General features: G+C 42.1%; 2 protein-coding genes across 10 annotated transcripts in view; both read right to left on the bottom strand.

Annotated features, from left to right (window-relative positions):
• Positions 1 to 7,105, bottom strand: part of shroom3 (shroom family member 3) — a 96,613-nt gene extending 89,508 nt beyond the window's left edge. For 2 of the 5 annotated variants that reach the window (XM_061802184.1, XM_061802186.1), the window contains exon 1: positions 5,973 to 7,105. In XM_061802184.1, the coding sequence (XP_061658168.1) occupies positions 5,973 to 6,146 (174 nt within the window). In that variant the 5' untranslated portion in view covers positions 6,147 to 7,105. The remainder of the gene's footprint in view (positions 1 to 5,972) is intronic. The other 3 variants (XM_061802187.1, XM_061802188.1, XM_061802185.1) reach the window with 2 other exon arrangements.
• Positions 7,106 to 10,697: 3,592 nt separating this feature from the next.
• Positions 10,698 to 26,348, bottom strand: part of LOC133491234 (uncharacterized) — a 28,576-nt gene continuing 12,925 nt past the window's right edge. For 4 of the 5 annotated variants that reach the window (XM_061802191.1, XM_061802192.1, XM_061802193.1 and 1 more), the window contains 3 exons: positions 19,284 to 19,835; positions 12,359 to 12,475; positions 10,698 to 11,718 (listed from right to left, as the gene is read on the bottom strand). In XM_061802191.1, the coding sequence (XP_061658175.1) occupies positions 11,105 to 11,718; positions 12,359 to 12,475; positions 19,284 to 19,835 (1,283 nt within the window). In that variant the 3' untranslated portion in view covers positions 10,698 to 11,104. The remainder of the gene's footprint in view (positions 11,719 to 12,358; positions 12,476 to 19,283; positions 19,836 to 26,348) is intronic. The other variant, XM_061802195.1, reaches the window with a different exon arrangement.

Genomic DNA, 26,348 nt, shown 5'->3' with positions numbered 1-26,348 from the left:
TACTCAAAAGCACAATTTGATGAGCCTATAAAATGGCATATTTTCAACAACTACATCTGATAGTGCTCATCTACATGGAGATCTTGAGAATTTGGCTGCACACTCAGAGGCAGGGGACTCAACATATGACTTCACTCAAGACAGGCTTAAGTCACCAATTAGAAGATTTGGGACTTGTTTGACTATAAAAATCCGTAATTGTCAATAAACACGAGAGACTTCACATCGTTGTTTACATTTTAACATCTACACTTTAAAGGTAGAGGGCCACTTGTTTTGGTTTTGAAAGAATCCTGCCGCTCCAGCCTGGGCTGTTCGGGTGCCCGCGCGGTTGCGTTGATTGGGAGGCGCACACCTGCGCCTCATGCGGGCTGATTATTCTGTGTATTTATATGACCCCGATGACGACTGGTCGGGGCCAGATTGTTGAGCTTCATGCCCCGTTCGTGTACTTCCTTATCCCTGATCGTCAACCCGTGTGTACCGACCTCCGCCTGTTCTCCGACCGACCCCGTAAGCCTGACTCCTTTGACACTTCTGCCTGCTTTGATCGTTTTCCCGTGTACCGACTCCTGCCTGCCCGCTGTCCTCCTCTCTTCGCCCAACGTCCCAACTACTGCTGCTGCACCTGACTGCCTGCTCGATCCCCGACCATGGAATAACAAACGTTTCTCCCCGAAGTACCTTGCATCGTCCGAGCCCTGCATTTGGGTCCTACTCCCATTCCGATGGGTCGTGACAGAATGATCTGGCCAAAACAGGACCCAGCAGGAAAGACCCGGCGTCGCCGGGAACGACGCAAGGTAGCCCATCTGCCGGAGGACCAAGCCTGTCCAATCCGGGTAGGCTCCTTGACGTCCTCCGCTTCCGTGTCTTAGGCTCCACCAGCGAGCTACGAATACGTCCCTACCACGACCCGTCCGGCTCCCCATATTCTTTTGGACTCTGACTTTTCGGAATATGAGGAGGACCGTGATTTGTATGACCAGCTGCCTGAGTACGACTCCGATGATTTTAATTCTGAATCTCTTTGTCCGGTCTTTCATCCCAGTCAGTTTGTTTCACCTCCCCGCGTTTCCAGCACTCGAGCATCTTCGCCGGTAGGTCCGAGTACACCAACCCGTTTGTGGGAACCCGCTTGGCCATCTACCCGGGACCTCCGCGTGGCGGCCAGAGGAGACGCCCCGGCCGGGCGCTCCCTTGTGCCTCCCGCTGCGCACCGTCCTCCCATTCCTCGCCGGCAACGGCGAAACCGGCAGACCCGCAGCTGGTGGCGAAGCTTCCAGCTCAGAGGGAGGTGGAGCCGCCAAATCACGAGGTGTTCTGCCGCGAAATGCGGGCGCAGATAGAGCGGCACAGCGCCGAATTGGCGGCTCTCATGGCCCAGGTCCGGCAAGGACTGGCGAACCAGCCGAGCTATGCTGACGTCGCAATGGCGACGGACTCGCTGCTGACGCAGATTCACGCTGCAGTGGGAACGGACCCGCCACCTCACCAAGTGCACAGTGCAATGGGAACGGACCCGCCACCTCATTAAGCGCACGTAGCTGTGGACACGGATCCACCTCCTCGAGACACGCCCACGTGTCAGTTTTGACGGACTCGTTACGGACTCATGCTCACGTGGCAGTTGGAACTGACCCGCTCCCGAGACACGCCCACGTGTCAGTTTCGACTGAATCTCTGCCGACTCTCGTTCACATCGCCCTGGAAACGGACCCGCCACCACGCCACGCCCACGGTGCGGTTTCAACGAATGCACTGCAAGCTCACGTGGCAGTGGGGACCGACCCGATGCCGCCTCACGTTGCTGTCCAGGAGGTGGCGAGGTCTCCGCAGCCGCTTCTCGTCCGTGCCCTGGAGTACCAGTGGCGACCGGCCCGCGGTCGCTCCCAGTTCCTGCTTTGTCGGCGACCGGTCCGCGGTCGCTCGCAGTTCCTCCTTCGTCGGCGACCGGTCCGCAGTCGCCCCCCCCGTTCCTGGTCTGTCGGCGATCGGTCCGATCAACCGAGCAGCCGAGCCACTTACAGCTGTGCCGGTCACACCTGTGTATGGAAGTATTCCTCCGTCTTCCCGATCAACCAATACTGCTATTTCTTCATCAGACGAGGATAAATTCGAGAAATCAGCGCTGGGCATAAATGGTGTCCCATGGAATCAAGCCTTTGTTGCGGCACGGTACACATTACATCTGCGCACATAGGTCACTCGCGATAATGGCACCGCCCCTGAAAATTCGTAATTGTCAATAAAAATCTTCTCAAAAAACTATTAAATGAGAGAGGATATAACATCATATTGTCAAAATAGAGTACATATTACATGATTATATTCACATACATTGTTCAGGCAAACCAGTGAGGCCTGCAGTTCTTGAGATGTTGTTCAAGGTTCTTTTGTCACCTCCTGGATGAGTCGTCGTTGCGCTCTTGGTGTCATTTCAGTTGGTCGTCCACTCCTGGGAAGGTTTGCCACTGTTCCTAGTTTTCTACATTTGTGGATAATTGCCTTGACAGTGGTTCGCTAGAGCCCCAAAGCCTTGGATAAGGATTTGTAACTTTTTCCAGACTGATAGATTTCACTTTTTGCCTCATTTCTTCTTGAATTTCTTTGGATCGTGGTATGAGGCATTGATTCTTGAGATCTTGTAGCCTACTTCACGTTCTCTGACTATTTCAGTGATTTCTTCATTCACAAGTATGGTGTTTATCAAATTTGGATGTGGCTTGTGAAACTGAACTCACATTTGCCAAATGTGTGGTTAGTGACAGAGACTTTGTAATTGAACAGGGCGGCAATTACATTTTCCCAGAGGGTCAAAAATGTTTGGAATTATTTGTGCCTTAATAAATTGAATTGTCATTTGAAAACTGCATTTTGTATTTCCTTGGGTTGTCTGTGAGAGATATTATAATTGGTTTGAAGATTTGAAACCTTTATGCGTGATACGGAAACAAAAACAGAAATCACGAGGAGGCAAAATTGTTCACAGCACTATAATATTGCTGCAGAGCATGTCCTGCCTAGGCCACAAGTGGGATTCCTAATTATGCCACAAAGACAGGTAAGACAACATTTTGTTTTAGCTAATTTATAGCTAACCAAACATAAACTCACCTTTCAGTAAATTGTGTGTTCAATGGAGATGACTAAAGTAGTAAATATCCCTCAGCCCATCTGTCCACCATGTGAGACAGAGCCATCAGTTCAGGGTGTAGCCCGCCTTCTGCCCTAGAGATAGCTGGTTTGGGATCATTCAAAATTATGTGATTATGAATGTGTCAGGGTTAGAGTTAAAGCAAACTGACACAAGTACAGATAATGAATGCACGGTGACTGGATTATGACTTATTTGGAGGAATCAACATGATTTGACTGATTTTTGACACAGTAACTCGAAGGTTAGGACTCAAGGCTTCTTATGACTTGCACATACTGTACTACAGTGAAGAAAGTAAGTATTTGAATACCCTGCTATATTGCAAGTTCTCCCACTTAGAAATCATGGAGGGGTCTGAAATTAGGTACACAAAATAATTAATCAACATATAAATCGTTAAAAACTCATACATTGTGATTTCTGGATTTTCTTTTTAGATTATCTCTCTCCCAGTGGACATGCACCTAGGACGAAAATTTCAGACCCCTCCATGATTTCTAAGTGGGAGAACTTGCAATATAGCAGGGTATTTAAATACTTATTTTCTTCACTGTATGTAATCCCACCTCTGTTAACACAAGAAATTACAAGACACAATTTCAAACACTCAGCTCTGGTTTTGTTTAAGTACATGATCAGGATACATTTCCACAATTAGTGATGCAAATAAATGCTGAGTCACTTTTAAGTCTACTTAGTTCCATGCAGGTCACGAGACCTCCAGATTAAAATAATTAAGAGTATTTAGCCTCGGATGAAATATGTGGAATAAGTGAACCAAGTGAAAATGAAGAAATGTGGTAATGGTAAACAATTTGAGGTTAAAAAGTGAAATAAAGCAGAATTAGAAGACAAGGTTTTCTTGGGGGCACACCAAAATGTCTATGACAACCCAGACTCAATGCATCACAAAACAAAATTCTGTTCATTTCTCACACCCCCCACCCCAAAAAAGCATTATTCACATTCTTGTCCTATTTTACAACCTTTTGGCTTTCGTCCCAGTAAAACACCCACACATAAAATGGCAAGCTTGCCTGCTGATTTGCATTTTAGTAAAATGAGACCATGGCAGCTAAGGTAAATAATTTGGTTTTTGCTGCATACCTCTGAGGAAATGTAGTTTGGACATCAAAAGAGGAATATGAAAGTCCAGGTCAACAGCTTTTATTACCAGGTGTTTACATGTACATCACTCACTTCTTAGACAATAGTACCTTTTCTTGAAGCCACCCATTTTTAAAATGAGCATATGACTGAAAGCTCTTTTTTTTGCCCATGTGTGTGATTTCATTATTAAAAAAAAATATATATATATACACGTCTCCTCAGTTTCAGGTTTTGTCTGTGAATACTAGATTCAGGGCAACATAGTGGATGACTGGTTCGAACATCTGACTCACAGTTCAGAGGAGTGGTGTTCAAATCCCGGCCTCGCCTGTGCGTGGTTTGCATGTTCTCCTTGTGCCTGTGTTTTTTCTTTTCCAGGTACACTGGTTTCCTCCCACATCCCAAACATGCAGGGCAGGTTAATTGAAGACTCTTGATTGCCCATAGGTGTGAAAGTGTTTGCGAATTGTAGTTTGTTCATATGTGTCCTCCAACTGGCTGACAACAAGTTCAGGGTGTACCTTGCCTTGTACCAATATGTAGCTGGAATAGGCCCAGTGAAGATAAGTGGTACAGAAAATTGATGGATGGATGGATGGATGGATGGATGGATGGATGGATACTAAACTTAGTCTAGTTTCAGTTGTAACCAAGATGAAGACTAGACTATTGGTGTAATAAGTAACATATTGAAGTGGGCATTAAGACCACCGGTGTAAATTCAACCTTCTGTAACCACATTAAATATATTGCTTCACCTGTGCTACAGCCAACACGAACCTGTTTCATTGCAGAAAGTCACTTCAAGAATCGAATCTAGAAGTATGCAAGGGAGGAACTTCTAAAAAGCAAAGGTGTTCTATGGCTAATATAACGGGTTATGCCTCCTCCCACCAGGCCTGTCTATATTAGCGGAAGTGCACCCCAATTCTTGCCCACATCTGTTTGGACTTTCACTTGTGTTAAATGAATTTTCTTACTTGTTTTTATGTTTTATAATAAAATCTGTTGCACTTTCACAATTGATATGTCCAATGGAATTGAGATTGGATTTTTAAAGCACACTACACAGTAAAAGTGTATAAGTGAACCCTAACTATATGAAGGGTGATCATCCGCTCCCTCACTATATTGCAGATATTTAAGTGATCATTTTTAGAGATTTTCACAGGACACAGGCAAGTCTGAGTTTAGAGTTGAGATAATAGAAGAGATAACATCTGTCCGTGAGTACTGTTTTAATGTGTTGTTCTGTGTGTTAACATAGCAGTTGTTCAAAGGTTCATAATTAACATCTCATTTCTGGTGTTACGCATGATATGTTAGCAGTAAGATAGCAGTTAGCAGCAGTTTTGTTAGACCTCATTATGTGACTTCGCTGAATATTTTGATGTCTGAATCCAGAATGTTTGATTATCTTTTGTTTTGTGTTAGTTTCACAGTGGACCTGAACTGTGTGAGTTGGAAATAAACAGCTTGAAGCAAGCGCATATGAGCCTTATTTGAACAACTGTGTTGGAAGTCGGTTTTTACATTTCTTCAAAGTGATGTTAGTCTTTTTAAAAGTGTTTTTAATACGTTGAACTCATTCGAGTACTTGAAGTTGACAGTACACTCATCTTTCAAAATGTTGTACATTTACTGCAAAAGTAATTGCAAATGAACACTTTCGACCTTGTTTCAGCCCACTTCCAAAATGTACCTTGGAGATGACGAGCGGCTCCCCGTGCTCCAGGCCACCCTGCAGCGTAAAGCCCCACGGAGCTCCACCCTGCAGCTGGGCCTCCACCAGCGTCCACCCGCCTCCTCTTCCTCCGCCCGCCACCTTCTGGAGCCCCGCCCGGCCATCGTCCATGCCCGGAAAGGAACCGCTCATACCGTGGAAGCTGACGAAAAGAGTCCGTCCTTCACGAGCGCATGACCGTCGATAATTTAGAACTCCTGGTCGAGAAAAAGCGAAGCAGGGGGGTCTCCGGACAACGAGCTGCAAAGTGCACAGTGCATTCCTGGAGCGCAAAAAAAAAAAAAAAGTGTGGCGAAAAAGGTCGAAAATTGTTGAAAACCTCACTGAATGGAGGAAGGACGCACAGTTCGAAATCAACGCGAGTCAGATCAGATGGGTTCAAACAGAAATCCAAGCCGCTCTTCGTCCCTCTGTCTCCCTTCCCGAAAGTTTAGCATCACAATAGAATTTGGTGCGACTCACTGAGCAAAGAGAAAGGGGGGAGAGCTGAGCGAGGGAGGGGGGTGGTCTGACAAGTAAGTGAAAGGACATCGGAAAAGTGACGTCAATCGGAAAAATGCCAAGAGATTGATTCTTTGATTCTCATTTGGATTTCATCTGAACTAGAGTCAAAGCGCAATTTAACCCTGGTGCCCTTTGCAGCCATTTGTGTACATTTTTCTAGGGTTTTTGTTTTTATTTTATTTGGTGATTCTTCTGGATATTTTAAAGCTTCTCATATGACATTTTGCATAAAATGTTCCTTTTTGTGAATTGTTAGGAACGTTGTCTTTCAAAAAAAATGTACAAAAAACTACAATCATTTGTGACTCTGGTGAACTTGGATTAGGGAAAAACACAATATGTCCATTTCCTTAGCGACTATAATGACTATGAACGTTAAAATGAGTGTCTAGTCAAAACAACACAATTATTATTTTTGGACACTGAGTGGGCTTTTGTCAAGTGTTGCCCTTTTAGTGCCTGCGGAATTCCTTTCTGACTGGGAACAGCAATTCAGTACATGAATTACATGTAAACCAACACCCCCATCTACTGGTCGAAAACGTTATCTACCTTTTAAAGTGAAATGGCCCCAAAATTTTGTATTTAAACGTCTGCATGATTGTGGAAATAAAGTCTAAAATTATATAATTTTAAAGATTGTCGGGGCACTGACTTATTCGCAAATGGACTGTTCTGGTGTCCTAGAATCAATTTATCCGATGCTCTGAGAGTGAAATGACCCGGATGAATGAGAAATGTATTTTAAATAAGCGGAACATCAGTGGATTCATTTACTTAGAGAAAAATCACATCTCATACATGCGTTCACCCTTCTAAGGGTTGAAATGCTATAACCCAAACCCGTCCTTTGAATATTTGGGGAATAAACATTATTGAGTTGTGACTAATAATGGATATTTGTGTCAAACTAGCAAGTAATATCAATCTGCGTCTGTAATGGAACTCAGTGTGGTAATTGAGATTGGATGACAAGTAAAACAAATATAATACTGATGGGCACAATTGTTGGTCCATGGGTGAAAGAAAATTTGTGAGGATGTGCATAAAAATTATTTTCTTATAAGACACTTTATGTTCACTGCTCAACCTGCACTTCCCACCAAGCTGAAAGCCAGCAAGTGAGCTCCTCTCCCTAATTGTAGTCACTGTAATTATGATATGGCACTGAGGTTCCTTTTATGTAACCGAGCAAATGCAAATTCAAACGCAAAATTGACTAAATCTGAATTTAAAAAATGTAATTAAATTAAAAAATTTAAATCTGAATTGAAAAAAAATTGCCAAAAATCTGACAATTTTTTTTTTATGCAATTAAACTGTCCGGAACGGAACATTATTTGGCATCAATATACTTGTAGCAGTTTTCGTTTTTCCTCTATTGCTTGAGCTCATTTCTTGAAAGAGATTAGATTTTCAAAACTTTTAAAATCATTTGGCGAACCACTCTTATAGCTTGCTTGTAAAAGCTCATAAAGAATCTCTCTCAAAGTAGTTCAGCTGTGTCACAACAAAATTCCTCTCTCGTCTAGTCAGTGTCCCCCAAATATATTGTCCACTTTAGCGAAGTACATATACGTGTATATATATAGATTGAGAGAACACTTTGCACTATGCTGCCAAGGAAATTGTAACCATTTTATTTACACACACACACACTGTACATATTACTGTTTGTACATATTGTACAATGTGTATTCATAATTATGGGTACATGCAGGTAAGCCCGGACTTGTACACATCCTAATGAAGATACTGTACAGTAAAAAATGTACGTGACCATTCCCAATCATGAACAACAAACATATTGTTTGATTGGCCATCTGAGATGCGTATGAAATTCCTCCCTTGTTAATCAAGTTTTAGTTTCACCTGACTGTCAAATGTGTCATTCAGTCCTAGTAAATTCTTGATCAATTTCAACATTGAATAGACTTTTGTGCACGTGATGACTTACGAAATGTAATGATGCAGTCAAGCGGAGAGAGAACAACGGGGAGAACAACGTCAAGACTGAGAATAACTAATCAGTTTTAGATCTAGATCTAGACACTTGGCAATTGCCCACCAATTGTGCAAGTTCTCCCATTTAAAATGATCAGACGTTTGTTATTTTCATCCAAGGTATACTTCACCGATGAGACAAAACGAGAAAAAGATCCAGAAGAATCTGTCTGATTGTAAAAAAAATGTCATTAGCGAATTTCCATACATTTCTTTAGCCGCTTGTCTTTACAAGGGCTGCAGGAGTGCTGGAGCCTATCCAAGCTATCAACAGGCAGGTTGCAGGGTCCACCCTGAACTGCTTGCCAGCCAATTGCAGGGCACATAAAGACAGACAACAGGCACACAGAATCACACCTAGGGGCAATTTAGAGTATCCAATTGATGGATGTTTTTGAGATGTGGGAGGAAACCGGAGTGCCACAGCATCGCAATAAGATTCAAGTCAGGAGTTTGACTAGGCCCCTCCAATGCCTGCACTTTGTTTTGTTTTTTAGCTGCTCAGAGGTCGACATGCTGGTAGGTTTTGGATGATTTGTCCTGCTGCGGAACCCAAATTTGTTTCAGCTTGAGGTGAGGAAAGATATCCAGATATTCTTGTTTAGGATTTTTGGGTTGACAGCAGAATTCATGGTTTCATTTATCACAGCAAAACTATCCTGTCCTGAAGCAACAGCGCCAGCCCAAACACTACCACCCCATATTTGACTGGTGATATGATGTACTTTTCTGAAATGCAGTGTTACTTTTACCCCAAAGGTAATGGGAAACAAACCTTCCAAAAAAGTTTTAACTTTGGTCTCGTCAGAGTATTTTGCCCAAACTCTTGGGGATCATTAAGCTGTCTGCTGGCAAAATTGAGATGAGAGTTAATTTTTTTGCCTGGCAGTGGTTTTTACAGTGCCTTGTGAAAGTATTTGCCCCCCTTGAACTTTTCAACCTCTTGCCACATTTCAGGCTTCAAACATAAAGATATAAAATTAGTTTTTTTGGTCAAGAATCAAACACAAGTTAGGATTGGATGCTGCAGCCCGGGTTCTGACCACAACAAAGAGGTCAGAGCATATAACTCCAATTCTAATGTCCTTACACTGGCTTCCAGTCAGCTTTAATAGAATAGATTTCAAAGTTCTGCTACTGATCTATAAATCACTAAATGGTTTAGGTCCTAAATACATGAATACCCAATACAAACCTAGTAGAGCTCTGACATCGACTGACTCAGGTCAAATAGTGAACCACAGAGTCCAAAGCAAACATGGTGAAGCAGCATTTAGCTATTATCCTGCAAACAAGTGGAATAACTTGCCAACAGAGGTGACGTCAGCCCCAAGTGTGAATTTTTTTTTTAATTACAGGCTAAAAAAATTTTTTCCTCATGCATTTTAGAGTATTTCCAATTTGAAATGAAATTTTAAAAATTCCCCACCACCCCTCATCTTACAAAAATCTAACTTCTTTCACTGTATGCTGATCCATCCATCAATTTTCTTTGCCGCTTATTCTCCTCTCTCTCTCGCGGAGGTTCTTGCCAACCCTTCACTAGCTGAGCCACCATTCCTCCACTGTATGCTGATTTTAATTGTATTTAGTTTTATTTTATATATATTCTTTTGCTGTCATTTCTATTGTTTTTATCTCTTTGTATCATAATCATGTTAAGCACATTGAGTTACCTTGTGTATGAAATGGGCCATACATACAAATGAATCTGCTTTGCTTTGCTTTGATAATGGGAAACATTTGAGTGTTATACACATCAGTCCATTCATCAATTATTTGAGCCTCTTATTCTCACAAGGGTTGCGGGAAAGCTGGAACCTATCCCAGCTATCTTCAGGCAGTCGGCAAGGTACACCGTGAGCTGGTTCCCAGCCAATCGCAGGGCATATAGAAATAATCAACCATTTACACTCACAATCACACCTTCGGGCAATTTAAAATCCTAAATTAATGCATGTTTTTAGGACTCTGGGATCAAACTGGAGTGCCCGGAGAACCCCACACAGGCACAGGGAGAACATACAAACTCCAAAGAGGGTCGAGATTTCAACCCTGGTTCTCAGAACTCTGAGGCAGATGCTCTAACCAGTCACACCACCATGCCAGCTGCTACAAACGTCCCAAAAAATAAAAAAACAAAAAAATCAGGAAGGGGACAAAAATTTTGTCACATTACTATTTAATACAATGAAATGATGAAATAATAGGATTTCACAGACATAATGGCCCTTAAAAGAAAACTATAACTACAATGTGGGCAGTGACAAAATATGCATTTGATACGCACGGCCTAAGCAAATGAGGTGGTGCGTATAGTCACTGATAATGTGTTCAGTTAAGAAACAACAATTTTCTTTCCTACTTGGAAATTCTCTCACTTACTGTTTAGTTTTCCAGTGAAGGATCTATGAATAAAGTTCAATAAAATCAATTTTCGCACCTAATTTAAAAATACAGCTTGTAAATTACCTTAAAGAGTTTTACGCACAAGAGATTCTATCCTCGTAGTTGACCTTCGTAAGTATTCATGACAATGCATTATGCAGGCAAAACTGACAATGAAAATGTTCATAGTCCAACTAAACTTCCTCTGATATGTTGTGAATTGTCTCAATTATCTTCATCTTCATTCGCTTGACTTTGTCTGGAGGTGTCTCATTAAGACACTCCTCTACATACTTCAGGAAACCAGCATGTGGCGACATTATCTGACTTTGATAGAATGTCTTCATGAAATCCAGAACCTCAATTGTGGCAGGCAGCGGGGGTTGGTTTACACGTTTTTGCCCCAACACGCTGCAGTCGGTGTGAGATGACGATGTAGAGTACAAGGATGAGGGCAGTGAGTGCTGGCTGTCTTTTGGAGTAGGTGAGGGTGATGATTGAAGCATCTTCATGATGTTAGGTGTTTGACTGGTTGTTTCAAGTGTGCCTTGGCACTGCTGGGAGGAGGAAGTGAGGGGGATTTGGTTGTCTGGAGGATTGATGCTAACATCTGCCGGTTGTTGAAAGATGATATCTTTAGGCTGCTCCTCCTCGTCACAAGATTCACAGAGGAACATTAACTCTCGATAGTGCTTCCACTTGGGGACATAAAAATCTTCTGAACCACATGTTTTGTTAGAGTTCACTGCCTTATGTTCACGTTGGAAGATGGTTCGTAGGTTCCTAAACTTTGTCTTTATGTCTTCCACTATGGAAAGAATAAAAAAAAACATTTCTCCCATTACTGTCGATAAATCCAAACCTGTCCAATGAAACTAATTAACATTCGAGCCGTTTAAATGAGGTTGACCCTAAATTCAGACAATTTGGAGTTAAATTGATCTTGGTATGTTATTGTTCCTGACAAAGTCGAACAAGGTTGGATATTTGAATATTTCACAAGACTGCAGCAAAACTTGCTTTCACATATCTTGTGAAACTTATGAGTGGGTGGGGTACCAGTGATGACAAAGAGCAAAATAAGTGGCGGATGACCATATTACAGGAAATTTAACATCAGAGGCATCATGGGTCCTGAGTAAAACATGGCAACAATATTATAAGAACAAACATCACATACAGCGTTAAATAAGATGTACTTTATCACATCTATGGACAATTTAGAGTATTCATTGAACTCAACATCCATGTTTTTGGGATGTGGGAAGAAACCCATGCAAGCATTGGGCGAACATGCAAACATCACACAGGAACCTACAAACTGAACAGTGAGGTGGATGTGCTGACCACTCACCAACAGTGCACACAGTGGTTTTATTAAACAGTGACAATATTCTTCTGTTAAAAAATGAATGAATGTTTTGGAGCTGGCCTGTATGGAATGTTACCTGTGTATGATTGCTGTTCATTGTTGGAGAGTAAGATGCTTAAAGTCTCTAATAGAGACTGTTTCATTAACTTGTTCTTGTACCTCTCCGACTTATAGTTCCACAAACAGTCGTGCTCTGGAGATAAGGTTGGGAAAACAAACACAATATTATGAAATACAAATACAATTCATACCTATTTTTTCCCTTACTATCATTGCCACTTCCTGGTCCACCAGACTTGCCTCTTCTACTCTTCCTTCTCTCTCATTTTCTTCATTGCCTCAAAGTTTTCTTCCATCTATCTGACACACTACCAGCACCAGTCAACACATTTCCATTTCTATCCTCAATCACACTAACCTGCTGCGTATTCTTTGCATTGCTATCCCTCTGTCTGGCCAACCTGTATTGGGTCCTCTTTTCCTTCATTAGTGTCCAACCTGGCATACATCATCATATGCCTCTTGTTTGGCCTTTCCAACCTCTACCTTTGACCTACGTTGCATCTCAATGTATTCGTTTTGCCTCACCACGGTCCTCTTAGTGTTCCACTTCTTAACAAACTGCTTTCCTTGTACAATTTCCTATACTTTTAGAGATGCCACCAACAACTCTCTCTCTCCCTTCCTGCCAGAATATACACCAAGTACTCTCCTGCCTGTCTCTGAGATCACCTTGGCTGTAGCGGCCCAGTCTTCTGGGAGCTCCTACTGTCCACCGAGACCCTGTCTCACCCCATCCCGAAAAGCTACAGAACATTCTTCCTTTCTCAACTTCCACCACATATTTCTCTACTCTGTCTTTGACTTCTTAACCATATCACCACTCATTTTACACACCACGATTCTATGCAGTCTAGCCGCAGGCTCTCCAACCACCAGTTGATAACCTTCAGATTATGTGGATTGCACAAGATGTAATCCACCCTTGTGCTTCTACCTCCTGTCTTGTAGGTCATCCAGTTTCTACCTCTTCTGTAAGAAACTGTTCACTCCAGGCATTTCCATCCTCTTTGCAAAGTTAACCATCATCTGTCCCTCAAAGCTCATTTATTTTATGTTGTACTTACCCATCAATTTCATCACTCCAGTTTCGTTCACCAACATCTCCATTACAATCTGTACCAATCATGACTCTCTATCTGGGACATGGATAACTACTTCATCTAGCACCTAGATGCTAGATTCTAGGTCCTTTAAGAATTTTTCTTTCATCCGTAGGTAACATCTTATCTGTGGGCCATAGCCTCTAGTTACATGATCAAAAAATTTCAAGTTCCAGCCTCATCACAGCCTTTCCACCTGGTCGCCTGGACACACAATATGTCAACCATTCTCCTAATTATCATGCTGAAGAATGCCGTAGATATTCCTGTTACAGTCCTAACTTCAAAGTATTCACATTCAATTCTAGGCTCTGTACTTTCCCATTCTTTTTCTGTCTAAGAAACCCAGTTTCCATCTCTCTATCAAAAAACACAATAGATTAATTTTAACTGGCATCGGTTGACGATGCCAGAGGTGGATGGTATTAACCTGCGTGACGACCGATCCAGTAAGGAATTCTTTATATGGACACTTATAATTGTTTGGCAAAGTTTTAAGATGGAAGCCCTTCCTTTGCATTTATTCCGCCCTTCAGTTTGCGATGGCAGGCGCCCCACATCGGGTTGCATTGACTTAATTTATTTTTTTGTAAAAAAGAAATTTTTGATTTAAAAATAAATCAAAATCAATCAATCAAAAATCAAGATTTAAAGAAGAAACAAACAGAATTTGTGACTCAAATATACACAGTGGAGTGTTAATAATTATTATGAGACCGCACAAAACAAAGAATGAAAAACTTACCAATTTAGCTGATTTGGCATAAACTACTGCTAAAATACAGTGGAACCTCGGGGTTCAAATGACTCGGGGGTCGTACAAATCGGACTTCGACGCCCCCTAAAACAATCTGCATGAAAAATGCCTCGCTGTTTGACCTTATTCTCGGCGTCAGAACACCCGAACAAATATTAACCGCTGTTGAACGCATAGCCACAACAATTCACTGTTCAATTCGAGTCAAGCAGGCAGTCAAAGTGTAACTACGCACGTTCGTGAGTGCTTCTCAAGGTTTTTTGTCCCGGTATTTTCTTTGCTATTGGCCCAGGGACAGTGGTGCTACCGCCAGAAAAAAAAAAAAAAAGAAAGTTTTGCAAAACACAGTGGATTTAAGAAGGGAAATAAGGGTTAAGTACGAAAATGGGGTTTGTTTTTGTTACGGCTCTTGCTAACTAGTATTGTATGGCTAAGTTGACTATTTTGATAATCTTAAAGAATAAAAATGAAATAAAAGGCAGCTCGTGTTGCCAAATGAGTGACTAGAATGACAAAGCAAAGGCCACAGATAATAGAAAAATGGAGAAGATACTGGAGAATTACCTAGTCAAATCATGGAGGGTGACTTCGGCGTGAGTCATTCCCTCTCGAGTCCCTCAGAAGGCTTCACACAGCAAGCAAAAAGTTAAATGTCACACATTTAAATTGCTTTAGGTTTATGGATTTTTATTGTTTAAATACAGGGTGTACATGTTTTTACATGAGTAGGAGGAATTTACTATTTGGAGGTTGGGAACGGATTACACTCATTTACATTATTTCCTATGGGTAAAAAATGTCTGAGGTTGAATAAATCTGACTTTGAACACGTCACAATAATTAATGATGTTCAAACTCCGAAGTTCCACTGCATAATACATTGAAAGCATGCTACTGAAAAATGCTCATACACAAATTTGATCCACTTGAAAGAGCATATTGTAACCTGGCTCATAACAGAAATGTGTGTGCACCAAAAGTAAGCTTAAACATAAGACTATAAGTGAGTAAAGATATGGATTCAAACGCAAATGAACAACTTAATTAGGTACATTGCAGAAATTGCTATTGTGTTTGGTGAAATAATATGCAACGTACAGTATTGTTCAGCAGCGGTGTTGAAAATTTGTCTTCCATGTTAGAGTAAAGATGCGCCTGTTCGTGCCATTTGTCCCCTTAATGTGCACTTTCCCCCAAAGACATTTAAGCGAGAACTTGGATCAGAAATGGGTTCAGCTTTGTAGTAACTCTACAAGCCTAGCGGTGCTGAGTAATATGTCATATACTGTACTAGAGAACATCCATCCATCCATTTTCTTCGCCACTTATCCTCACAAGGGTCGCGGGGAGTGTTGGAGCCTATCACAGCTGTCAACAGGCAGGAGGCGGGGTACACCCTGAACTGGTTGCCAGTTAATCGCAGGGCACATAGAGACAAACAGCCGCACTCACAATCACACCTAAAGGTAATTTAGAGTGTTCAATTAATGTTGCATATATTTGGAATGTGGGAGGAAGCCAGAGTGCCTGGAGGAAACCCACGCAGGCACGGGGAGAACATGCAAACTCCACACAGGCGGGTCCAGGATTGAACCCGGGACCTCAGAAGTGTGAGGCCAACGCTTTACCAGCTGAGCCACCGTGCTGCCCCTATTAGAGAACATACAAGTTAAAATGTATGTATCAATGAGGAACCACAATACTGCAACACAATAAAACAAGTCACACACAGATTAAATCCAAGTATCTACTTTCCACTATATTGCCATGCATCACTGGCTGTTGGGCAGCTGTAATGTCTTATCTCACAGAACCAGTAAAAAGCAGGTACTCTTCAAGTTAGTCACACCATGAATGGTGCAGTTATTATGGGGGTTATCAACTTATCAACACATAAACCAAATGTATTTATTGTCTTGATGAGGCACTTTTCCTCATCACATGAATGAAGTTGAAGAATAGCAGTTTAATACTGGTCTCAACCAGTCCCAATGATATAGAATAAAAACTAGACCGTGCACAGACCCCTTTCACGTGGTACTTCGGCTTCAACTTCTGGTTAGGACAAAACGTTGCTTTGGGTACGATTTCACGACAGAGTTGACATCCTTACAGTTGTACATTTTGAAACATAATAACATCAAATGAAGTTGGAATACGTTAAGTTTAGCTTTTTTGGTGTCAATATGGTTAATTCATGTTGCGCTGTTGGCTGTCAAAACCGTGCAGGTGGTCGCAAAGAAGTAACTTTTCACCAGTAAGTGTGTTTCATTTTAACCTTCATTAGTCCATAGGCTTGAACTTGAAGCTTAGGTAGCATTACTTATCCTGAAATCTATGAATGACAACTTTTTATCACTAGCCCCAGCTTCATTTTTAGCCCCAGTGTAACTAGTAACAGTTAGTGGATAGGGCTAATAGATTGATGTATGCAACATTGCTACAGAAATTATATCTTGAGAACTTTTTATAATACTCTAGAATACCATCAGATAAGCGTCGTAGGCAATTATGGGTACATGCCATCAATTGCATTCATGCAGTGACGAAGAAGCAATGGGTGCCGTCAAGGTATGATGTTGTTTGTTTTGAACACTTCAGAGAAGACTTCTATCTCTCCAAGCAGAGACATTTGAAGCTGCCCAAGAAGACTGCGATGCCATCTGTTTTTTTCTTGGAACAATACAATCATGTCTAGAACTACTCTATTATTGTGTATATCTGTAATCAATTAAAAATGTATCACATTGCTACTGGTCATTTATAGGATGTCATATTAAATGTGTAGCTTAACTGTAAGTGTCGTTTTGTATATTTTATATGTCCTTAAAATGGATATCATTGAGGAACTTAATGCTGGAATTTTTACATTGTTAAATAATAGTATTCAGAATTGTTTGGTACAGGTGAACGTATATATTGTGAACACTTTTATGTTCACTTTCAGATACCTTGTACCATTAAAAAATACTACATTTTGGTGTACAATAAAAGTTGTATTTTATTACAATAAAATAATAAAAGTGAAAGAAAATCACAAGTTATGAAGGATAATGGCTGTAACGTTTAGTAGGCCTATTTGGATAAACAAAACTAATATAAATGCCTCAGATGTTTGATTTATAAACCTGAGAGCGACACTAACACGAGCGGTAGGCGTGGCAGTTGACATGTTTGGCATCGGCAATATTATTAAGGTGTGTAAACCTATTACAAATGTATGTGTCAATGTATCCTCTAAAGTTTCCTTTGGCATGCTGCAAATATTATTATTATTATATTCATGTCTCTTGGGATCCAAAACATCACAAGTATTTAGATTTATCTCATCGTTTTCCATAACGTGTGTACGTTTACCATGCTTTTTGCCCTGACCGGAAGTTGACCATGTCGGTGTCCAAAATGGATGCAGAGTGCACAGTCCAGTTTTTATTCTACTGTGAAGAAAATACTTTAAGTATTTGAATACCCTGCTATATTGCAAGTTCTCCCACTTTGAAATCATGGCGGGGTTTGAAATTCTCATCATAGGAGCATTCTGACCCTCAAATAGCTGTTAGTCTGCCTTTAAAAGTCCACCTCCACTCCATGTATTATCCTGAATCAGATGCACCTGTGTGAGGTCGTTAGCTGCATAAAGACACCTGTCCACCCCATATAATCAGCAAGACTCAGACTTGTAACATGGCCAAAACCAAAGAGCTGTCCAAAGACACCAGAGACAAAATTGTACAACTCCATACGGCTGGAAAGGGCTACGGAGAAATTGCCAAGTAGCTTGGTCAAAAAGGTCCACTGTTGGAGCAATCATTAGAAAATGGAAGAAGCTAAACATGAGGGTGAATCTCAATCGGAGTGGAGCCTCATGCAAGATATCACCTCGTGGGGTCTCAATGATCCTTAAAAAGGTGATGAATCAGCCCAGGACTACACAACAGGACTTGGTCAATGACCTGAAAAGAGCTGGGATCACCGTTTCCAAGGTGACCGTTGGTAATACACTAAGACGTCATTGTTTGAAATCATGCATGGCACGGAAGCTTCCCCTGCTTAAACCAGCACATGTCAAGGCCTGTCTTAAGTTTGCCAATGACCATTTGGATGATACAGAGGAGTCATGGGAGAAAGGTTTGTGGTCAGATGAGACCAAAATAGAACTTTTTGGTCATAATTCCACTAACCATGTTTGGAGGAAGACGAATGATGAGTTCCATTCCAAGAACACCATCCCTACTGAAAAGCATGGGGGTGGTAGCATCATGCTTTGGGGGTGTTTTTCTGCACATGGCACAAGACAACTGCACTATATTAAGGAGAGGATGACCGCAGCCATCTATTGTGAGATTTTGGGGAAAAACCTCTTTCCCTCAGTCACAGCATTGAAAATGGGTCATGGCTGGGTCTTTCAACATGACAATGACCCGAACCACACAGCCAGGAAAACCAAGGAGTGGCTCCGTAAGAAGCATATCACGGTTCTGGCGTGTCCAGATCTAAACCCAATAGAAAATCTTTGGAGGGAGCTGAAACTCCGTGTTTCTCAGCGACAGCCCAAAAACCGGTCTGATCGAGAGAAGATCTGTGTGGAGGAGTGAGCCAAAATCCCTCCCGCAGTGTGTGCAAACCTGGTGAACAACTACAGGAAATGTTTGACTTCTGTTATTGAAAACAAAGGCTACTTACTGTACCAAATATTAACATTGGTTTTCGCAGGTGTTCAAATCCTTATTTGCAGCTGTATCACACAAATAAATTGTTAAAAAAAAATCATACATTGGGATTTCTGGATTTTTATTTTTAGATTATCTCTCTTACAGTGGACATGCACCTACGATGAAAATTTTAGACCCCTCCATGATTTCTAAGCGGGAGAACTTCCAATATAGCAGGGTGTTCAAATAATTATTTTCTTCACTGTACGCCATTGACCAGTCCTGGCAAAAAATTCTGACTCTGGCCGGTTCGAGACCAAGACAAGACCACTAATTTTGACAAAACTGTTACGATAAACAAAAAGAAAAAATAATCTAATATCAATGTAGGACATAAATATACAGCATCTTTCATTGTGAAGTACATACCGGAGTAAAATGATATGAGCTGATGAACTTTGGCCTCATTCCATTGGCAGCGGGAGTCAGAAATCAGACCACAATTTAGTTGAACTGGACTGGATGGAAGAACTTTGACAGGGGGATTGTTTGCACAAGGTTTGCTAATCAGTGGTGAACTGGATCGTGAATTTGGGCATGTGGAAGCAGTTTTTTGATTCTGTAGTTTTAGGTCATCTGAAGACACAGAGAAGATTTGGAAACCCGCAGCGGTATTGGTGTAGGCATCCATCTGCCTGATGGTGGACGAAGTGTTAGTTTGGGTGGAGCATGAGGAGCTGCTCGGGGTAGACAATGGTAATTTTTTTCCACGTTCCACCACTTGTGCTTCCTGTGGCATCAGTACCTGCAGGTTGTCTGCGCTATCTTCATTTTTGCACCAGTCACAGAGAAAGAGCAGCCGCTGGTAGTGTTTCCATTTAGAGTGATAGAGTTTATCAGATGTCCTGCTCACTTGCACCACTTTGTATTCACGGTTAAAAACTGTCCGAAGATTCTTGAACTTGCATTTTATATCTTCAACTGCAAGACAATAAAAACAAAATCACTTTTTAGATTAAAATTGTTGTACCAACAACAACAATGGTAGTATTTGTATGGTGCAATGTTCCCTCTAAAATGCGCACATACGCAGTTGCACACTGCTGATGTGGTCCCTACGCAGACATTATGCATTGCGCACAAAAAAAACAAAAGGACCCCGAATACAATATAACAACTACGGTATTCAGTTTGTGGCGTTTTGCAATGTGATCAATGAGTGAGGGGTGACTGGCTGCATCCGATTTAGATACGTACTTAAGCAGCCAGTCAACCGACTTTTCCAATGTGAGTGTTCTTATGCGCCGCCCACCACCGGTGTAGAGTTAGGAAAGCGGTCTGGGCATAGTAGAGCAAAGACGAGTGAGACACGCTATTTATGTTTACCTTTGTTATGAAAGTAAAAAAAGTAATAAAAAAAAAAAAAAGAAATGCTCTTACGCTCATACTCTGTTGGCGTATGTGCAAATCGAAGAAAAAGCAGTGAAACCAGATGAGATTTTCTCTTTTTAGAGCAAGAAAGGTCTGGTCTGAAAATTATTTGCAAATCCAAAGTAGAAAGCGAGTTTACGGAAGGAAACGTGTGGCCAGAATTGAAGCTGGACTACCTCAAGTGTCATATTCCACACAAGCTATTTGGGAAAGCAATTGGAATTGTACGCAGATGTAAGTTAGGAATCGGGATCACTACTTTGTTGGGAAAGGCCGCCAAAGACAGAAAAGGAACGAGAGGACGCTGGTAAACAACTCAAACTCAGAGAAAGTTAAAATTTTCATCAACAATGTTTTGCTTGCCATCAACAAAAATGAATCTCTGCTGTCAATTTAACAAATTCACAATCACATAGCATAGTACATTACTATGTAGAAAAGCTGATGTATCAAAAGTTATGCCCTTTATTTTTTTTTTATTCAATCAAAAATGTAATGGATCAATTAATCAATCAACTAGTAATGTTCCACCTTGGCACATCTTCATCACGGCTGAAAGCACAGAATACACTGCATATAATAACGTCAAAATAACGTCATCAAAATATTAAGGAGCATCATTCAGCTGTCAGCATGCACTGCAAAAGAATATTGTAGAAGCAATAATTCAGTTACACCAAGAAAAACAGATGGGGATATGGTTATGAATCAAAATAAATAAATACATTTTTGGCATGAAATGTAATTTCAATCCTGACATCTCTGATGTTTCTCATTGTGGTCACAGGGACCACTCAGGGGCTTGGCGTGTTTGTTCGGACACATAAAAAAAATAGAGGGAACATTGGTGTGGTGCATGAATGCAGCCCTATGGGGGCACAAACCAGTGCAATCTGTAGGCCGGTCCCAAGCCCGGATAAATGCAGAGGGTTGCGTCAGGAAGGGCATCCGGCGTAAAAACTGTGCCAAACAAATATGAGCGTTCATCTAAAGAATCCCATACCGGATCGGTCGTGGCCCGGGTTAACAACGCCCGCCCCCGGCACTGCTAACCTGCAGGGCGTCGGTGGAAATTCAGCTACTGTGGGTCGAAGACAAAGAAGAGGAGGAAACCGGATCCAGCGTCAGAAGAAAAAGAGGAATGCACAGAGCCTACAACTGAGTGTAGGGACTTTGAATGTTGGGACTATGACAGGAAAAACACAGGAGTTGGTTGACATGATGATTAGGAGAAAGGTTGATATTCTGTGCATCCAAGAGAGCAGGTGGAAAGGTAGTAAGGCTAGAAGTTTGGGAGCAGGGTTTAAATTATTCTACCACGGAGTAGATGGGAAGAGAAATGGAGTAGGGGTTATTTTAAAGGAAGAGCTGGCTAAGAATGTCTTGGAGGTAAAAAGAGTATCAGATCGAGTGATGAGACTAAAATTTGAAATTGAGGGTGTTATGTATAATGTGGTTAGCGGCTATGCACCACAGGTAGGATGTGACATAGAGGTGGAAGAGAAATTCTGGAAGGAACTAGATGAAGTAGTTCTGAGCATCCCAGACAGGGAGAGAGTTGTGATTGGTGCAGATTGTAATGGACATATTGGTAAAGGAAACAGGGGCGATGAAGAAGTGATGGGTAAGTACGGCATCCAGGAAAGGAACTTTGAAGGGCAGATGGTGGTGGACTTTGCAAAAAGGATGGAGATGGCTGTAGTGAACACTTATTTCCAGAAGAGGGAGGAACATATAGTGACCTACAAGAGCGGAGGTAGAACCACGCAGGTAGATTATATTTTGTGCAGACGATGTAATCTGAAGGAGGTTACTGACTGTAAAGTAGTGGTAGGGGAGAGTGTAGCTCGACAGCATAGGATGGTAGTATGTAGGATGATTCTGGTGGTAGGTAGGAAGATTAAGAAGACAAAGGTAGAGCAGAGAACCATGTGGTGGAAGCTGAGAAAGGAAGAATGTTGTGCGACCTTCCGGAAAGAGGTGAGACAGGCTCTCGATGGAGAACCGAAGCTCCCGGAAGACTGGACGACGACAGCCAAGGTGATCAGAGAGACAGGCAGGGGAGTACTTGGTGTGTCATCTGGTAGGAAAGGGGAGAAGGAGACTTGGTGGTGGAACCCCAAAATACAGGGAGTCATATAAGGAAAGAGATTAGCGAAGAAGAAGCGGGATACTGAGAGGACTGAGGAGAGGCGAAAGGAGTACATCGAGATGCGACGTAGGGCAAGGTAGAGGTGGCAAAGGCTAAACAAGAGGCATATGAAGACATGTACACCAGGTTGGACACGAAAGAAGGAGAAAAGGATCTCTTCAGGTTGGCCAGACAGAGGGATAGAGATGGGAAGGATGTGCAGAAGGTTAGGGTGATTAAGGATAGAGATGGAAATGTGTTGACTGGTGCCGGTAGTGTGCTAAATAGATGGAAAGAATACTTTGAGAAGTTGATGAATGAAGAAAATGAGAGAGAAGGAAGAGTTGAAGAGGCAAGAGTGAAGGACCAGGAAGTGGAAATGATTACTAAGGGGGAAGTCAGAAAGGCACTACAAAGGATGAAAAATGGAAAGGCAGTTGGTCCTGATGACATGGTATGGAAGCAATTTGGAGAGATGGCTGTGGAGTTTTTGACCAACTTATTCAACAGAATACTAGCATGCGAAAAGATGTCTGACGAATGGAGGAAAAGTGTTCTAGTTCCCATTTTTAAGAACAAAGGGGATGTTCAGAGCTGTGGGAACTATAGAGGAATAAAGTTGATGAGCCACACAATGAAGTTATGGGAAAGAGTAGTGGAGGCTAGACTCAGGACAGAAGTAAGTATCTGCGAGCAACAGTATGGTTTCATGCCTAGAAAGAGTACCACAGATGCATTATTTGCCTTGAGGATGCTCGTGGAAAAGTACAGAGAAGGTCAGAAGGAGCTACATTGTGTCTTTGTGGATCTAGAGAAAGCCTATGACAGAGTACCAAGAGAGGAACTGTGGTACTGCATGCGTAAGTCTGGTGTGGCAGAGAAGTATGTTAAAATAGTACAGGACATGTATGATGGCAGCAGAACAATGGTGAGGTGTGCCTTAGGTGTGACAGAGGAATTTAAGGTGGAGGTGGGACTGCATCAGGGATCAGCTCTGAGCCCCTTCCTGTTTGCAGTGGTAATGGATAGGCTGACAGATGAGGTTAGACTGGAATCCCCTTGGACCATGATGTTCGCAGATGATATTGCCATATGCAGTGAAAGCAGGGAGCACGCAGAGGAACAATTGGAAAGATGGAGACATGCACTGGAAAGGAGAGGAATGAAGATTAGCCGAAGTAAAACAGAATATATGTGCGTGAATGAGAAAAGTAGAGGGGGAAGAGTGAGGCTACAGGGAGAAGAGATAGCGAGGGTGGACGACTTCAAATACTTGGGGTCAACAATACAGAGCAATGGAGAGTGTGGTCAGGAAGTGAAGAAACGGGTCCAAGCAGGTTGGAACAGCTGGCGAAAGGTGTCTGGTGTGTTATGTGACAGAAGAGTGTCTGCTAGGATGAAGGGCAAAGTTTACAAAACAGTGGTGAGGCCGGCCATAATGTACGGATTAGAGACGGTGGCACTGAAGAAACAACAGGAAGCTGAACTGGAGGTGGCAGAAATGAAGATGTTGAGGTTCTCGCTCGGAGTGACCAGGTTGGATAGGATTAGAAATGAGCTCATTCGAGGGACAGCCAAAGCTGGATGTTTTGGAGACAAGATTCGAGAGAGCAGACTTCGATGGTTTGGACATGTTCAGAGGCGAGAGAGTGAGTATATTGGTAGAAGGATGCTGAGGATGGAGCTCCCAGGCAAAAGAGCGAGAGGAAGACCAAAGAGAAGGTTTATGGATGTGGTGAGGGAAGACATGAGGGCAGTTGGGGTTAGAGAGGAAGATGCAGGAGATAGGCTAAGATGGCAAAAGATGACACGCTGTGGCGACCCCTAACGGGACAAGCCGAAAGGAAAAGAAGAAGAAGAAGAAGATTGGTGTGGTGCATGAGTGTGTGGCGCACAGTATATGGCCGTGGCCGAGTGAGGGACCTCAGGAAACAATCAGGCTGGGCGGATAGTTCAGTGTGTTCTCCTTTTGTATTTGTGTGCTTGACCGTTTGTGCTTTTCAATAAATAGGTGAACGTGCATCAGCGACAGTGGCTCTGCTTGAACATACCCATGTCTGCCATGTGTACCACTACGCTATTTGTGACTTTTACATGCAAATTCCTCCTGTGAAATGTTTGCCAAATTCTTCATAGACAAAATGCAAAACATTACACATGCAGTTGGTACACCAGCAGCAGGTTCAGTAGATATACCGTGTCCACCCAAAAAACGGTTTGAACACCATAAACATGAGCCTATGAAGAGCAAAGAACTGGAGGACACCTTATGTCAGCTGAACTTATCCTTTTGTTGTTTACACACCCTGGAAAAAGCCTTTTCAACAAGGTCTCAAAGATTTTTGGAGTCAGACCTGTTACTGATCGTGAACTTGTTCTTAATGCCAGGTGTGTTTCCAGAGCCACTAAAAACAGATTTAAGAAATCTCTCCTCAAAAAGGACAATCTTGACAAGACACAAATGAACAATTACTTTCTAAACCAAAACAACTGCTATGATGCCTTGCAGTCAGGTTTTAGACAGCACCACAGCACGGAAACTGCTCTAACCAAAGTGTTTAATGAGATGTCTGAATACAGACAATGGAAAAATGTCAGTATTAGTTTTACTGGATCTCAGTGCTGCATTTGATACAGTTTACTATTACTCAATTATTACTCAAACAACTGGAGAACTGGTTAAGTCTTTCTGGAACCATACTAAACTGGTCCAAAATATACTTGGGGAATAGGAAGTACTTTGGACTTCTTATCTGAGCAGACAAGAATGACATGTGGAATTCCCCAAGGTTCCATCCTGGGACCTCTTCTGTTTGACATCTATATGCTCCCATTGGCACAGATTATAAAGAACAACAAAATAAGTCAACAAAGCTATGTAGATGATGACACAGATATTATTTTATAGTGTCACCAGGAGACTGAGGCCCTGTACAGCACCTTGGTAAATGCAATGAGGAGATTAATGACTGGATGTGCCACAACTTTCCCCAGCTAAACAAAAACAAAACTGAGGTAATCATTTTTGGAGCCAAAGACAAAATATTACAGGTCTCCACAGAGCTTCAATCTATACACCATAGAACGACCAACCAGGCCAGAAATCTGTGTGTAGTGATTGTGCCAGAACTAAATTTGAAAAGACACAAAGCAAAGAAAGTCAGCCTCTTACATTAAGAATATCCATCCATTTTCTTAGCTGCTTATCCTCACAAAGGCTGTGGGGCGTGCTGGAGCCAATCCTAGCTGTCAACGGGGAGCCAGCAGGGTACACCCTGGACTGGTTGCCAGCCTATCGCAGGGCAAATAGAGACAAAGAGCCGAACTCACAATCACACCTAGGGGCAATTTAGAGTGTCCAATGAATCTTGCATGTTTTTGGGATGTGGGAGGAAACCGGAGTGCCTGGAGAAAACCCACGCAGGCACAGGGAGAACATGCAAACTCCACACAGACCCAGGTCCTCAGAACTGTGAGGCCAAGGCTTTCCAGCTGCTCCACCATGCCGCCCCTTAAGAATATATCAAGGTTAAAAGATTTGAGATCTCAAAAGGTTCTATGTATACATTTGTAGTAAGCTTGATTATTGTAACAGCATCTTTTCAGGTCTACCTAAAAATATCTGTGAGACAACTGCGGCTCATTAAGAAGTCTGTTACTCGAGTCCTCACTAACACCAAGAAAGTGGACCTCATCGGTCCAGCTCTTAGGTCTTTACACTCAGTGTCTGTTCGTCAGAGGATAGACCTCAAAGTTCTGATGCTGGTGTAGAAAGCTCTGATTGGACCAAAATTCATCAGTGACCTCCTGACCCAGTATGAATGCTCTGGATCCCTCCGGTCATATGGTCTTTTTTTTTTTTTTTTTTAATCCCAGAGTCAGTACCAGTACCCGACGTTGAGAAGATGGATTCAGCTTTTATGGTCCATCAT

This window comes from Syngnathoides biaculeatus, chromosome 17, assembly GCF_019802595.1.
Source record: "Syngnathoides biaculeatus isolate LvHL_M chromosome 17, ASM1980259v1, whole genome shotgun sequence".
Lineage (NCBI taxonomy): Eukaryota > Metazoa > Chordata > Actinopteri > Syngnathiformes > Syngnathidae > Syngnathoides > Syngnathoides biaculeatus.
Note: the sequence above shows the minus strand (reverse complement) of the source record. Positions and strands in the feature narration are given on the sequence as shown.